This window comes from Oryx dammah, unplaced genomic scaffold, assembly GCF_014754425.2.
Source record: "Oryx dammah isolate SB20612 unplaced genomic scaffold, SCBI_Odam_1.1 HiC_scaffold_27, whole genome shotgun sequence".
NCBI lineage: Eukaryota > Metazoa > Chordata > Mammalia > Artiodactyla > Bovidae > Oryx > Oryx dammah.
Window position 1 is genome coordinate 135,345,634 of NW_024070211.1, and position 15,829 is coordinate 135,361,462.

The 15,829-nt window shown below is 38.1% G+C and overlaps 1 protein-coding gene and 1 non-coding gene across 6 annotated transcripts in view; one reads left to right on the forward strand and one right to left on the reverse strand.

The window, feature by feature from the left end:
• HERC2 (HECT and RLD domain containing E3 ubiquitin protein ligase 2) overlaps positions 1-15,829 on the forward strand; it is a 237,601-nt gene that overhangs the window by 52,221 nt on the left and 169,551 nt on the right. For all 5 annotated transcript variants that reach the window (XM_040227910.1, XM_040227909.1, XM_040227906.1 and 2 more), the window contains 4 exons: positions 1,803-1,960; positions 2,051-2,164; positions 3,689-3,940; positions 8,521-8,714. In XM_040227910.1, the coding sequence (XP_040083844.1) occupies positions 1,803-1,960; positions 2,051-2,164; positions 3,689-3,940; positions 8,521-8,714 (718 nt within the window). The remainder of the gene's footprint in view (positions 1-1,802; positions 1,961-2,050; positions 2,165-3,688; positions 3,941-8,520; positions 8,715-15,829) is intronic.
• On the reverse strand, positions 2,581-2,653 carry TRNAE-CUC. The gene has a single exon. It is a non-coding gene; the product is annotated as a tRNA-Glu (tRNA).

Consider the following 15,829-nt stretch of genomic DNA (forward strand, 5'->3'; position numbering starts at 1 on the left):
GCTGCATAGGCAGTGAGGGCAGTGGGCCTTCGTGCCCTTCTCCCCTGGCTTTCGCTACTCCTGTGATGCGCATACTGCACCCTCACTGCAGAGTTTTCTAAACTGAATTCCACACTCTCTTCCTTCATTTATTACCTCAGCACATCTCTATCAGATAACGTCCTCATTTCCTTGAGCCATACTATGATTTTCACAGCTACAAAAATCAAGAGTTTTCTAATGTGTTATTTTGACTATTGTTAAGAGACCAGAAACAAAACAGAATGGTTGTTCTAAATGTGGAGTCATGAAAATAAACAGTTCTGATGGCTGCCTTGGAGTCACAGGAACCCTTTCATGTTACTGTTGTGAGTGGAGGTTGGTGGAGAAAACATTGGTTTTAGGTTGAGTTTGAAGATGCAGCCCATTTCAAGGTTGTCAGAGCCGTGAGCAGGGAGTAGGCAACAGCAGAGTTGAGAGGAGACTGGCGTTCTCATTGGGTGGAAGTGGACATCTCCAGGAAGGATCCCAAACTGTGAAGAAAGAGTAATGCACTCTGGGTGTTAGCATTCAGCAGACTTGATGTCCTAAACTTGATAGTGTTGTAGGAGTTTCAGACAAATCTAGTAAAATGATAGTGAAGAAGAGGAATTACAAGTACAGAATTTAGAATTATTGTTAATCTCAGGTTAACAGGGAGGCAGGGATTGCCTTGGGGCTCACAGGACTTGAAAGGGTTGAGGTTTGGGTTGGAGGCATTAATCTTTGTACTTTTTAAATGTCGGATGTAATTACCATGCATAAAATAGTTTGTAATTAAATAACAGTCAGTTGAGATTAAGTGCTAGTTGAGTAGCTTGTCTGTTGCCTGAGGAGTTGAGGGAAAGAAAGTGGAATGGTGCGAATGCAGAAGTTGCAGAGAAACTTTGGGGTGGGGGGTTGAAACTTGAGCTGAATGGGGAGGTGGTGCTGGAGCAATTCGTTTGCTCCTCTTCCCATGTGCCCCTTCCTCTGTATGCTTATTTTGCAGAATAGTGTGTCACAAAATAATTGAGCTGTGTCTTTGGAGAGGCTGGAATGAGAGTTAGTGATCATAGCAGACATATTTTAGATTAGAAGCATTGGGCATTTGCTAATTTTGAAAATGAATCAGCTAGTGGTCTCTTCTACCCAGTTAATCCTTGCTGCTTCCTTCTTTTCATTTGTGAAATATAGACTGCAATGTGATTAGTAAACCTTGCCCATCATTTCTTCCCTGTTTAACAAATATATATATAAATTTCAGCCCTGTGCATGAGATTTACAAATTCACCAGCTTTCTATGTACAGTTTGGTGATCTTCACAGATGCTGGAGGTTGGGAGCCACTGTAACTGAGATACAGAGTGTTTCTATTAGCACCCCTCCCCCTAGCTTCTTTGGACCCTTCTGCAGCCAACCCCTGCTCCCCACCTCTGGCTGCTGGTTTTTGCCACTTTGGAGTATTTTGTTTCTGGCTTTGTCTCTCGATGCAGTTCCTGAGCTTCATTCTTCCCTATTGCTGCACTTGTGCTGTCTGTGAATAGGCCACTGTTCAGACCACTGTGACCAAAGCTGCCATGGGCTTGATCACCTGTGTCTTTAACAGTATGCTGGGTGTGACGCTTGGCATTGGGTGCCCACTTAACAAAAAATCATGGAAGTGTTTGAATTCTGTATTTCTTAATTATTTCATAAGACGCCTGAAAGGCAAAGTTATCTCAATGCTCTGATAGTTTATTCCTGGGTGTGAGCTAGTAGGAAAGGCTCAGAAGTACATTCATGTTTGTTCTTTTGTCTCAACAGGCCTCTTGAGGAACCTAAGGTGATCTCTGCTTTCTCTGGAAAGCAGGCCGGGAAGCATGTGGTGCACATTGCGTGTGGAAGCACATACAGTGCAGCCATCACAGCAGAAGGGGAGCTGTACACCTGGGGCAGGGGGAACTATGGCCGACTAGGCCACGGTATGTCTGCTCTGAGCCGGCTTGGGCATGCTGCGTAAGGCTGCTTCTTTCTCAGCTACTTGCAGTAACAATAGTCCTCTCTGTTTGAAGGCTCCAGTGAAGATGAGGCCATTCCCATGCTGGTTGCTGGGCTCAAAGGACTGAAGGTCATTGATGTGGCATGTGGAAGTGGGGATGCTCAGACCCTGGCCGTGACAGAGAATGGTATGTGGAGCACGTGCTGCTTGGGAGAGCTCTGAGGATGAGGAGGGCCACTTCCCTAGAGGGAGTGAGCTTTGGAGGCTCTAAGTGCATATGCACCTCAGTGTCTTTGGAAGAGGTAGAGATGTTATGAGACTCGTAGTTTCCATTGCCCAGGGCCAGCCTTCCTAGTTGGGCATTTTATTTTTATGACAGTTTTTCCTAATGTTGAGCCACCTTTGATTCTCTTTGGTAAATCCTGCTTATTATTAGTCTTTGTGTATTCACAGTATGATACTTGCTTTTGATTTCAGTTTTATATTTGTGTTCATTAGTGAGATTGTACTCGTGTGACACTTTTTGTGGATATACTTACCAGGTTTTATGTTGATTTTTTTTTTTCTTTTTTGACTGCACTGTGTGGCTTGTGGGGTTTTTAGTTCCCTGACCAGGGATTGAACCTGGGCCCTCAGCAGTGAGAGTGCAGAGTCCTAACCACTGGACTGCCAGGGAATTCCCAATATTTTTTAAATAGTATTTGTCTTTCAGTATTGTGGGGTCTGTCTGTCAGCATTAGTTGGGAGCCTGTCAGCCTTGCTCTCCCACAGAGAGCAACTTTATTTTATCCCTTTATGTAATATTTAATTAAATTGCACTAAAATTTTTATTGGAAATAAATACTGTTGTATGTTTGACATGTGGTCTATGTAACAAGAATGTTGGCAGGCAGACCTGAGATGGTGTGCAGTAAGCTGTGGGTACCGTCACTGTGTCCTATGGAGGCAGTAGAGCTTTTGTTCTGTGTTTAATACTTAGTGGAAGCTGTTTCATGAAGCCAAACGAGTAAGGGTTAGGGCTTATTGCTTCCCCAGGTGGCAGTAGTGGTAAAGAACCCACCTGCCAATGCAGGAGACGCTGGTTCAATCCCTGGGTCCAGAAGATACCCTGGAGGAGAGCATGGCAACCCCCTTCAGTACCTTCAGTATTCTTGCTGAATAATCCCAAGGACAGAGGAGCCTGGAGCGCTACAGTCCATAGGATCGCAAAGAGCCAGACACGACTGAAGCGACTTAGCACACACAGGACTTTACTATTCATTCAGTTAAAACAAAATGAAAAGTCAGCTTTCTACTTCTTAACTTTCTTTTAAATTTTTTAAATTAAATTTTTTTGGCTGAGTCAGTTCTTCGTTGTGGCATGGGGATCCTTTGTTGTGGCGTGAGACCTTTTCTAGTGGAGGTGTGTGGGCTCAGTAGTTGCAGTGCCTGAGCTTAGTTCCCCTGAGGTATGTGGGATCTTAGTTCCCCTACCAGGATTGAACTCTGTCCCCTGCATTGGAAGGTAGATTCTTAACTACCAGGGAAGTCTCTCCATTTCTTAATTGCTTCTATAACAACCTGAAATAGAAACGAGGTTTCATTTGTGTCAACTGTATACATTAGTGAGCTAGATTTTTGTGTGTTTTTGGCTATATTGATTATTTTCAGACATTTAAAAGGCTTATTTAGATGTACAGCTATTTTTACTCTGAAAATTTGTACTTTTTAGGTCAAGTGTGGTCCTGGGGAGATGGTGACTATGGGAAACTGGGCAGAGGTGGTAGTGATGGCTGCAAAACGCCAAAGCTGATTGAAAAGCTGCAAGACTTGGATGTTGTCAAAGTCCGATGTGGAAGTCAGTTTTCTATTGCCTTGACAAAAGATGGCCAAGTTTACTCATGGGGAAAGGGTGACAACCAGAGACTTGGGCATGGAACAGAGGAACATGTTCGTTATCCTAAACTCTTGGAAGGATTGCAAGGTGAGTGCAAAATGTAAACTTTTAAAACTGTTTGAGGAGTTTTCTTCAGTAAGCTTTTAAAGTTTGCAGGTATTTTCCTTTACATGACATTCCATGAATGACCCATAAAATTATAAGCTTTTACCCACATTTTAATAGGTATAGATAATAAATGGAACGTGGTTTGTCTGTATTAAAAAGTGACCTAGAACTATTCTCAGCAAATTTGAAACTTTAAATTTTACCAATATTGGAGAGTTGTTTTTTGTTGTTTTTTTCTGTTTTATTGGAGAGTTTTTGTGTGAGTGTGTGTTTGTGGGTGGGGGACAGGGCACGTACTCATTTCATTACTCATTAAATTGGCCGCAGTGAGATTAGCTTCTGTTTGGTGAGGTCATCTGTAGTTATACTGTAGATCTTGCTAAGACTATGCATATGTATGTAGCACAAAGGGAGATAGGATTCGGTCAGCCTGGAGTGGCCTTGTTTGTACTGATCCTGATGGATGAATCCTCTTTTTTTGGTTTCAAGGTGTCCAGTATGCATTCTCAGTAGACGGGAGGAATGAAAGCCAAGGCGTGTAGTTGTGCTTTGCAATACCTTCTGAGGTATGGGAGAGGGTGGTGATAAGTGTATCCAGTGGGACCTGTAGTGCTCTGTTGCTACACTACATGAAGTGGTCAGGCTGTTTTTTTGGACCAGGCTCTCTGTATGATTTTAGGTTTGAGGACCTTATGCCGTCTCTCCTAACTACTCAGCCTTGCTATTGTAGCCTTAAAGCAGTCATAGACAATAAGGAAACAAATGGACCTGTGTTCCAGTATACTTGGATTCACAGAAACAGGCCTTGTGCTGCATTTGGCACAAGGGATACAGTTTGTTGGGTTACTTACCTGGATTCATCTTTATGTTTTTGCTTTGAGTTTAGAAGTGAGAATTTTAAGTGGGACTTGCTAGTTCATTTCCCCATCATTTTTATTTTAAAGCATGTTAATATTTTGGTGATTAGAAGTTTTGTGTGTTCACACGGTGTTTATTATTTTCTAAGTGTCTGAGGTAAGTTCTAGAGTTAATGAGGTTGGTTGTTTACTAAGGAGTGTATTTGAATTTTATTTGCCTTTGTGTTTATATTCCCTTCATTTACTAGATGAAATCAAGTTCCTCAGCCCCATTAGTTGATACAGGGATAGCTTACTATGCGAGTATTTAAGTGATTATTGATATAGTCATTTGGTCTTAGGAGAAGCTCTTAGAATTGTTTTTCTTACTGTAGTAGAGTTTTTTCAGCTGAATTTTTTTTTATTATTTATTTATTTATTTTACAATATTGTATTGGTTTTGCCATACATCAACATGAATCCACCATGGGTGTACATGTGTTCCCAATCCTGAACCCCCCTTCCACCTCCCTCCTCATACCACTGAATTTTTTTATGTTGATATGTCTGAAAGCATGACCTCATGTTAAGCATGACCTCTTAACATGACATAACATGTTTTTGTCATGTTAAATATACTAATAGACAAAATTGTAATACTTTGCTAACACTATTAAATTGAAAAATATTTTTTATATTTATATCATTTAACTTTGGAGAAAAATAAAAAATAGATTTTGTTTTAGAAAACTTTCTAAATAAAACAGTGTACTTTGACTTTCACCAAGATAGACTGGGCCATAAAACACACCTTAACAATTTAAAAGAAGAGAAATCAGTGTCTCCTCTCAGACTACAATGGAATTGACCAGAAATCAATAACAGAAAGTTAGCTGGAAAATCCCCAAATACATAGAGATAAAATAGTTTACTTCCAGATAAAACATAGGTCAATGAAGACATCTCAAGAGAAATTTTAAAATATTTTAAACTAAATGAAAATACAACTTTTACAAGTTTGTGGCATACAGTGAAAGCTTAAGTAGAAATTTATAGCTTCAAATATATAAGAAGAGAAATCTAAAATCAATAATCTTTCTGTCTAGCAAAGGAAACCATCAAAGAAATGAAACAGCAAACTATGAAATGGCTGGAAATATTTGTAAGTCATATATTTGATAAGGAGTTAGTATTCAAAATATATAAATCTCATATAACTCAAGAGCAAAAAAAAAATGATCTGAATAGTCATTTTTCCAAAGAAAACATATTTCGGCTAGCAGGTACATGAAAAGATGTTCAACATCACTACTCATCAATGAAATACATTTCAAAACATTGAGCTATCACCTCTTACCTCTTAGAATGTCTGTTATCAAAAGACAAGAAATAATAAGAGCTGGCAAGGATGTAGAGATAAGGGAAACTTTGTGCACTGTTGGTGGGACTGTAAACTGGTGGAGCCACTCTGGAAAACACTATGGAGGGTCCTCAGAAAATAAAAATAGAACTGCCAGCAGTTCTACTTCTGGATATCAAAGACACTAACTCAAAAAAAAAATCTGCATCTCCATGTTTATTGCAGTATTATTCACAATAGCTAAGACATGTATCTAACTGTAGTGTCCATTGATGGGTGACATATAAAGAAAAAAAAAATATATATGAACTCAAGACACATATGAAAGGCTGGTTCAGTGTTAAAAAATCAGTTAACCCATCAAGTTGACAGATGGAAGAAGAAAAATCACATGATCCTATCAATAAGTGCAAGAAAAGCTTTTGACAAAATTTCAGTACCCATTCATGATTTAAAAAAAAACTTAGTAAATTAGGAATAGAGGAAAATTCCTCAACATGATAAAGGCTGTTAGATTCATGCAATCGTAATTGTGGTTTCCAACCATGAATTGAAAATCATTATAACTAGGCTCAAACACATTTTTATTAATCAAAATAGGAACCATAGTAATCAGCACATTTTTGCTAATGAGAAATAAGTTGGTTTATTCCTGTAGCTTAAAAATCTATGTTTTGAGATTCAGTGAACTCTTGGAAAGCATTTTCTGCCTCCTGCTGGTTGAGGAAGTGTTTTCCCTTCAAAAAGTTGCTGGAATGATTGAAGAAGTGGTAGTTGGTTGGCAAGAGGTCAGGTGAATATGGCAGGTGAGGCAAAACTTCATAGCCCAATTTGTTCAACTTGTGATGCTTTGGTTGTGTGACATCTGGTTGGGCGTTGTCATGGAGAAAGGATGTTCCATTTCATCATTTTCTGTCCAAATTATTACTGGAAGTTTAATGCAATAAAACAAGAAAAGGGAATAAAAGCTATAGAGATTGAGAAGGAATAAATAAAACTTTGTTCACAGACGACTTGTTTATGTTGAAAATTTGAAAGAATTGACTAAAAAACCGTCCTGGAACTAACAAGGTTGTGACATACAAGGTTAATATGCCAAAGTTAATTTCTTTCTTACATACTGGCAACTAACAAGTAGAATTTGAAATTAACTATACAATGCCATTTGCAGTAGCAACCTAAGAATGAAATACATAAGTATAAATCTAAATATATGTATGAGATCTGTATAAGGAAAACTGCTGAATGAAATCAAAGAACTAAATGGAAAGATATTCTAAGTACATTGATAGGAGCACTGAATATTGTTAAGATGTCAGTTCTTTCCAACTTGATTTATAGATTTAATGCAATTCCAATCAAAATGCCAGAAAGTTATTTTCTGAATATCAACAAACTGAGTCTAAAGTTTATATCGAGAGGCAAAATAGCCAACACAATATTAAAGGAGACGAGCAAGTTGTAAGACTGATACTGTCCAGCTTCAAGACTTAACTATAAAGTTGCAGTGATTAGAACAGTTTGGTATTGGCTAAAATAGGATCTTTATGGGCTTTCCTGAGCGCTCAGCGGGTAAAGAGTCTACCTGCAGTGCAGAAGAGCCGGGAGATGCATGTTTGATCCACTGGAGGAGGAATTGGCAACCCAGTCCAGCCTTCTTGTGTGAAAAATCCCATGACAGAGGAGTCTGGCAGGTTAAAGTGCAAAGGGTTGCAAAGAGTTGGACGTGACTAAGTGACTAAACACAAAGTATGATCATGAGAAAAGGAGAAAAGAAGAGAGCTTAGAAATAGATCTACATAGATATAGTTAACCAATCCTTGGCAGAGGAGTAAAGGCAATACAGTGGAGCAAAGATTGTCGTTTCAACAAAGGATGTCAGAAGAACTAGATGTCTGAGTGTAAAAAAATGACTAATTAATAATGGAGAGAGGCTTGGTGTCCATTGGGATCAGGAGTATATCGCAGATATGTGCCTTCTCCTCAGTTTCACTGTGAACCTATAACTGTTCCAAAAACATAGTCTTTTAAAGAGGAGTACACTTTGCATGGTTATACATTGGGATAAGAAAATATGATCTCTAGTTAATTCAAAGTACAGGTGTCTTTTTCTGAATAAGGATGAGGAAGATGAACAGATCCTTTTCATTTCACAGTTTTATTTGTAGGCTGTAGATCTTAATAGACTGTAGCTAGTAAAACACAGCGGAGGTTTTAATAATGTACGTAAAGTAGATGAGTTGTGAATAATATTAAAACAATTACATTAAATGCCTTTTGACCTGAGTGTCCTAGAGTAAATACCTTTATTGCAACACAAGTCATAGACATAAAGCTATATCTGCATCCTCCTTTCCCCCCAGGGAAGAAGGTGATTGATGTGGCTGCAGGGTCCACCCACTGCCTGGCCCTGACTGAGGACAGTGAGGTCCACAGCTGGGGAAGCAATGACCAATGTCAGCACTTTGACACCTTGCGTGTGACCAAGCCAGAACCCTCTGCGCTGCCTGGACTGGATACCAAACATATAGTCGGGATTGCCTGTGGACCTGCCCAGGTACAAAGTAGATAGCTTGGTATTTTGTAGAATTTTTAATTTCCTGTCATTTGTTGCTAGTATGTAGAAACATACTTGACTTGTATGTGTAGTCCTTTGTCAAATGCTTTTTCTTCTCAAATGATGTGATCATGTTTTCCTTCTTAAGTCTGTTTATATAGTGGAATGCATTGATTTTCTAATACTGGGTGAACCTTGTGTTTTTGAGATAATCTCCACTTGGTCTTTTTTTATATTGTTGGATTTGATTTGCTAATACACTGTTGAGAGTTTTCCTGTCAGTGCTCTTCAGAGATACTAGTTTGTGGCTTTCTTAAAAAATACTTTCTTGCCTTTTTATCAGGGTAAAACTGGCCTCATACATGGTATTGGCAAGTGTTCCCTCCGGTTCTGTTTTCTGGAATGGGTTGGGTAGAATTAGTGTCATTTCTTTTTAAATATTTTCCTATGAATTTATATGACCCTAGAGATTTCTTTCTCCAAAGATTTTTAACCACAGATTTAATTTTTTAATCTGGAATTGTTCAGATTATTTCCTCTTCGGTAAGTGTTGCTGGTTTGTGATACTCCAGGTATTGCTCCATTCTAAGTTACCCAGTTTCTATGGGTAGCATTTTCTTTACTAGTGTTTTCTTACTGACCTTTTGACGTTTTTGGGTCTGCAGTGATATCTTCGTTCAGTCCTGACATGAGTAATTTGTGCCTTTTCTCTTTGCCAGTTTTATTATGGGTTTACCCATTTTGTTAATCTTTTCAAAGAGCTAGCTTTTAGTTTCATTAATTTCCCCTTGTTCTTTTCTTTCAGTTTCATTGGTTTCTCCTCTTGTCCCTTTTCCCCTTTCAGTTTGCTTTGGTGTCACTTTACTGTTTTCCTAGTTTGTTGAGGAGAAAGCTTAGGTTGTTGATTTTTAGACCTTTGTTCTTTTGTAGTGTGTAAGCACTTGATACTATAATTTTTCCTCTTAAGTAGTGCTTTAGTTGGGTCTACAAATCTTGATATATTTTCATTTTTGTTCGGCTCTAATTTCTTTTGAGAATTGCTCTTTGTCCTATGGATTAAGTGTGTTGTTTAGTTTCAAAATTTTTGGAGATCATTCTTTATCTTTGTTACTGATTTCTTAGTTAACCATTGTGGTTAGAGAAGAAACTCTCTCTGTATGATTTCAGTTCTTGATTCGTTTTTTTTTATCTTAGAATGTGTTCTCTTTGTGAATGGTCTGCATGTGTATAAAACAGTGTCTGTTTTGCTGTTGACGTGTTTCACCGTTGTTGGTGAAGTGTTCTATAAATGTCAGTTAGATCTAGTTCATTGATAGTATTACTCAGTTTTTCTAGATCCTTGCTGATTTTGTTTGCTTGTTCTGTCAATGAGGACAAATTATTCTGGGTATGTCTAAGAATAATTGTGGATTTGTTAATTTCTCTTTTTGGTTCTATCTTTTTTTTATATATTAGTGCTTTTGATCATTAAAAATTTATGGTAAACCATACAGTGGCATTAAGTATATCTACAATGTTGTGTTACCATCACTACTATTCATCTTCAGAACTTTTTCATCATCTCATACAGAAACTCTGTACCCATTAAACAATAACTCCATTTCTCCTCCCCTGGTGACCTGGAAATTTACTTTCTGAATTTGCCTGTTTGAGGTATCTCATATATGTAGAATCACATAATATTTGATCATTTATGTCTGGGTTATTTCATATTTGATTATGATATGTTCAGCATTGATGTATGTTATAGCATGTAACAGAATTTTATATTCTAAAGGTTTGATAACATTCATGTGTGTGTATCTTCCACATTTTGTTTATCCATTCCTCCTTCAGTGAACACATGGGTTGTTTGTCTCTGGCAATTGTGAATAATGTAGCTGTAGGGCCTTCTACTGAAGTGGGTGTGGGTTTGATACCTGGACAGGGAACTAAGATTCTGCCTGTGGTGACCAAAAAAAAACCAAAACAGGTATTAGTGTAGAAATTTCTGTGTGAGTCCCTGCTTTTCAGTTTTTTTCAGTATATATCTAGGACTGGAATTGCTGGATCATTATGGTAACTATGTTTAAATTTTTGAGACACTACCTTACTGTTTTTCCACAATAGCTGCCTGATTTCTACACTTCCCCTAGTTATGCACAAGGGTTTCATGTTTTCCACATTCTTGTCAACTGGTTGTTTTCTTTGTTTCTTTTTTTGTTTAAAGGCCATCACAGTGAGTATGAAGTGATATCGCATTGTGGTTTTGATTTGCACTTCCCTATTGAAATGGTCAGTGCTTATTGACCATTTATATATCTTTATTGGAGAAATGTATTCAAGTTCTTTGCCCATATTTGAATTAGATTTCTTTAAGTTGTAGCAGTTCTTGGTATATTGTGGTTATTAATCCCTTATCAGGAAGATGATTTACAACTGTTTTTCTGCCATTCTATGGTTTTCTTTTTATTCTGTTGATAGTGTTCTTTGATGCACAAAAGTTTTAATTTTTCTTCTGTTTTCAGTGCTCTCAGTGTCATATATATATATCCAAGAAATACATGATCATGTAGACTTTCCAGTCTTGTAATAGTTTCATAGTTTTAAGTCTTATGTTTTATGGTCTTTGATCCATTGTTCCATATATGATGTAAGGTAAGGATCAAATTGATTCTTCTGCGGTTTCCCCAGCACTGTTTATAGAAAAACCTTTGTTCTTTCCCCATTGAATGGTCTTGGCACTTGTCGAAAATCATTTGACCATGTAGGCAATGTTTACTGTAGTCTGCTTCATTGATCTTTGAATCTGATTTTGTACCAGACCACACTGTTTTGATTAATGTAGTTTTTTGGTAAGTTTTGAATTAGGAATTAATCTTTTCTCAACTTGGTTATTCATTGGCATTTTAGGGTAAATTTCATTGGCATTTTAGGGTAAATCTATCAATTTTTGTTTTATATATTTTGAAATTTTTCTTTGACACATAACACATTTTGAATGTTTGGTTGTCTTGGTGAATTGACCCTTCAGTTGTTTTTCAGTGCCCCACTTGATGCTTGTTTTCCCTTGCTCTGAAGTTTCTTTTTTAATGTAGGTACTCCGTTTTAATTTTCATTAGATTAGTAATTGTGTATTATAACTCTTCCACCCTTGTATTTGAAAAAAATTTAAGAAGTCTATATTTTAGTTCCTCTGCCTATCCATTAAAAGTTAGAGTAATCTTGTCTATGTTTGCAAAAATACCTTGCTTAGTTTTGGTAGAGATTGTGTTCAGCCTGTAATCAGTTTGTGAAGAATTGACATTTTTGCTACATTGAGTTTTCTAGTCTATTAAAATATTATGTTTAAATGTTTATTTGCATTTTTGTTGATTTCATTTATCAGGGTTTTCAGCATATAAGTCCTGTTTTGTTAAATTTATATCTTTTTAAAAATTTTATTTTCAATTTGAGGATAATCTGGAGTGGAATGTTAGTTTCTCAGTCATGTCCGACTCTTTGCTTTGCGGACTGTAGCTTTCCAGGCTCCTCTGTCCATGGAATTTTCCAGGCAAGAATACTGGAGTGGGTTGAAATTCCCTTCTCGAGAGGATTTTCCCAATCCAGGAATTGAATCCGAGTCTCCTGCATTGCAGGCAGATTCCTTACCGCCTGAGCTAGAGGGATAATTGCTTTACAAAATTGTATTGGCTTCTGTTGTACAACATGAATCAACCATAAGTATATACATGTCCGTCCCTCTGACCTCCCCCCAACCCCACCCCGCCCCTCTAGGTTATCACAGAACACTGTGTTGAGCTCCCTGTGTCATAGAGCAACTTCCCATAGCTATCTTGAATATGGTAATGTATATGTTTCCCTGCTACTCGCTCAGTTCGTCCCACCTCAACTTCCCCTGCTGTGTCCACAAGTCTGTTCTCTATGTCTGCATCTCTATTCCTGCGTGAAAATAGGTTATTGGTGTCAGTTTTCTAGATTTCACATATATATGCATTAACACACAATATTTGCTTTTTTCTTTCTGACTTACTTCACTTTGTACAACAGGCTCTAGGTTCATCCACCTCACTAGAACTGACTCAGGTTTGTTCCTTTTTATGCCTGAGTAATGCTCCATTGTATACATGTACCACAACTTCTTTATCCATTCCTCTGTTGATGGACATCTAGGTTGCTTCCAGGTCCTGGCTATTATAAATAGTGCTGCAGTGAACATTGGGGTACATGTGCCTTTTTCAGTTACGGTTTCTTAGGGTATATGCCCAGTAGTGGGAATTACTGGACTATATGGTAGTTTTATTCCTAGTTTTTAAAGGAATCACCATACTGTTCTTTATAGTGGCTGTACCAGTTATATGCCCATCAGTAGTGCAAGATGGTTTTTTTTCCACACTCATTTATCATTTGTAGATTTTTTTGCTGATGGCCATTCTGGCTGGTGTGAGGTGATACCTCATTGTAATTTTGATTTGCATTTCTCTAATAATGAGTGATATTGAGCATCTTTTCGTGTGTTTTTTAGCCATGTATATGTCTTCTTTGGAGAAATGTTTAGGTCTTCTGCCCGTTTTTTGATTGGGTTTTTTGTTTTTCTGCTGTTGAGCTACATGAACTGCTTGTATATTTTAGAAATTAATCCTTTGTCAGTTGTTACATTTGCAATAACTTTTTTCTGCCATTCTGGGGGTTGTCTTCACCTTGTTCAGAGTTTCCTTGCTATGCATGGGGCTTCCCTGGTGGCTCAGTGGTAAAGATTCAGCTTGCCAAAGCAGGAGATGTGGATTCATCCCTGGCTCAGGAAGATCCCCTGCAGAAGGAAATGGCACCCCATTGCAGTATTCTTGCCTGCGAAATCTGTATGGCCAGGGGAGCATGGTGGGCTACAGTCTGTGGAATTGCCAAAGAGTTGGACATGCCGTAGTGACTGAATAATTGCTGATAAAAGCTTTTAAGTTTAATTAAATCCCATTTTTTTTAACTTAAATTACTGTGGGAGGTAGATCAAAGAGGATTGTTGTTTTATTGTTCACTTGCCAAGTCCTGTCCAACTCTTTGTGACTTCGTGGACTGCAGCACACCAGGCTTCCCTGTCCTTCAGTGTCTCCCACAGTTTGCTCAAACTCATGTCCGTTGAGTTGGTGATGCCATCCAACCATCTCATCCTTTGTCACCATTTCTTCTGCCCTCAATCTTTCCCAGCATCAGGGTCTTTTCCAAAGAGTTGGCTCATCACATCCGGTGGCCAGAGTATTAGAGCTTCATCTTCAGCCTCAGTTCTTCCAATGAATGTTAAGGACTGATGTCCTTTAGGGTTGACTGGTTTGATCTCCTTGCAGTTCAAGGATTCTCAAGAGTCTTCTACAGCACCACAGTTCAAAAGCATCAAATTCTTCAGCACTCAGCTTTCTTTATAGTCCAACTCTCACATCCATACATGACTACTGGAAAAACCATAGCTTTGACTATATGGTCCTTTGAAGCAAAGTGACGTCTTTGCTTTTTAATATGCTGCCTAGGTTTTGTATAGTTTTCTTCCAAGGAGCAAGCATCTTTGAATTTCATGGCTGCAGTTACTGCCCCCAGTGATTTTGGAGACCAAGAAAATAAAATCTGTCACTGTTTCTTTTTTTCTTTCCCATCTCTTTGCCATGAAGTAATGGGAGCAGACGCCATGATCGTAGTTTTTTGAATATTGAGTTTTAAGTCATTTTTTTCACTCTCCTCTTTGACCTTTTTCAAGAGGTTCTTTAATTCCTGTTCTTTTTCTACTGTTAGAGTGGTATCATCTGCATATTTGAAGTTCTTGATATTTCTCCCGGCAATCTTGAATCTAGGTTGTGATTCATTCAGCCCACATTTTGCATGATGTACTCTGCATATAAGTTAAATAGGCAGGGTGACAGTATACAGGCTTGACACACTCCTTTCCTAATTTGGAACCAGTCCATTGTTCCATGTCCAGTTCTAACTGTTGCTTCTAGACTTGCATAAGGCTTTCTCAAGGAACAGCTATATTCCCATCTCTTTTAAGAATTTTCTAGTTTGTTGTGAATGTTGTGACACACACAGTCAAAGGGTTTAGCGTAGTCAGTGAAGCAGTAATAGATGTTTTCTGGAATTCCTGCTTTTTCTATGATCCAACAAATGTTGGCTGTTCGATCTCTGGTCCCTCTTCCTTTTCTGAAACCAGTCACTACATCTGGAAGTTTTCAGTTCATGTACTCTTGAAGCCTCGCTTGAAGAATTTTGATCATTGTCTAGCTGGAATGTGAAATAAGCATAATTGTATGGTAGTTTGAACATTCTTTGGTATTGCCTTTCTTTGGGATTGGAATGAAAACTGACCTTTTGCAGTTCTGTGGCCATTGCTGAGTTTTCCAAACTTGCTGGCATATTGAGTGCACTTTAACAGCATCATCATTTAGGATTTTAAATAGCTAGAATACCATCACCTCCAGTAGCTTTGGTGGTAGTAATGCTTCCTCAGGCCCACTTGACTTCAGCTTCAGGATGTTCTCCTCTTGGTGAGTGATCATAATCGTGGTTATCCATGTCATTAAGACCATTCTTATATACTTCTGTGTATTCTTCTCACTTCTTCTTAAACTCTTCTGGTTCTGTTTAATCCTTATGGTTTCTATCCTTTACTGTGTCCATCTGTGCATTAAATAGTCCCTTGATTATCTCCAAATGTCTTGAAGGGATCTCTAATCTTTCCTATCCTATTTTATTGTTTTCCTGTATTTCTTTACATTGTTAATGTAAGAATGCTTTTGTATCTGTCCTTACTATTGTCTAGGACTCGGCATTCAGTTGGATATATCTTTCTCTTTCTCCTTTGACTTTTACTTCTCTTTCCTCAGCTGTTAGTGCAGACTCCTCATATATGCCCTTTGCCTCCTTGCATTTCTTTTGGGATGATTTTGATTGGTTCCTCCTATACAACGTTATAAACCTCTGTCCTTAGTTCTTCAGGCACTCTTCCTACCCAATCTGATCTCTTGAAGCTATTTGTCACATCTACCATACAATTGTAATGGATTTGATCTAGGTCATACCTGAATGGCATTTTCCCTACATTCTTCAATTTAAGCCTGAGTTTCGCAATCAGGAGCTCATGATCTGAATCATAG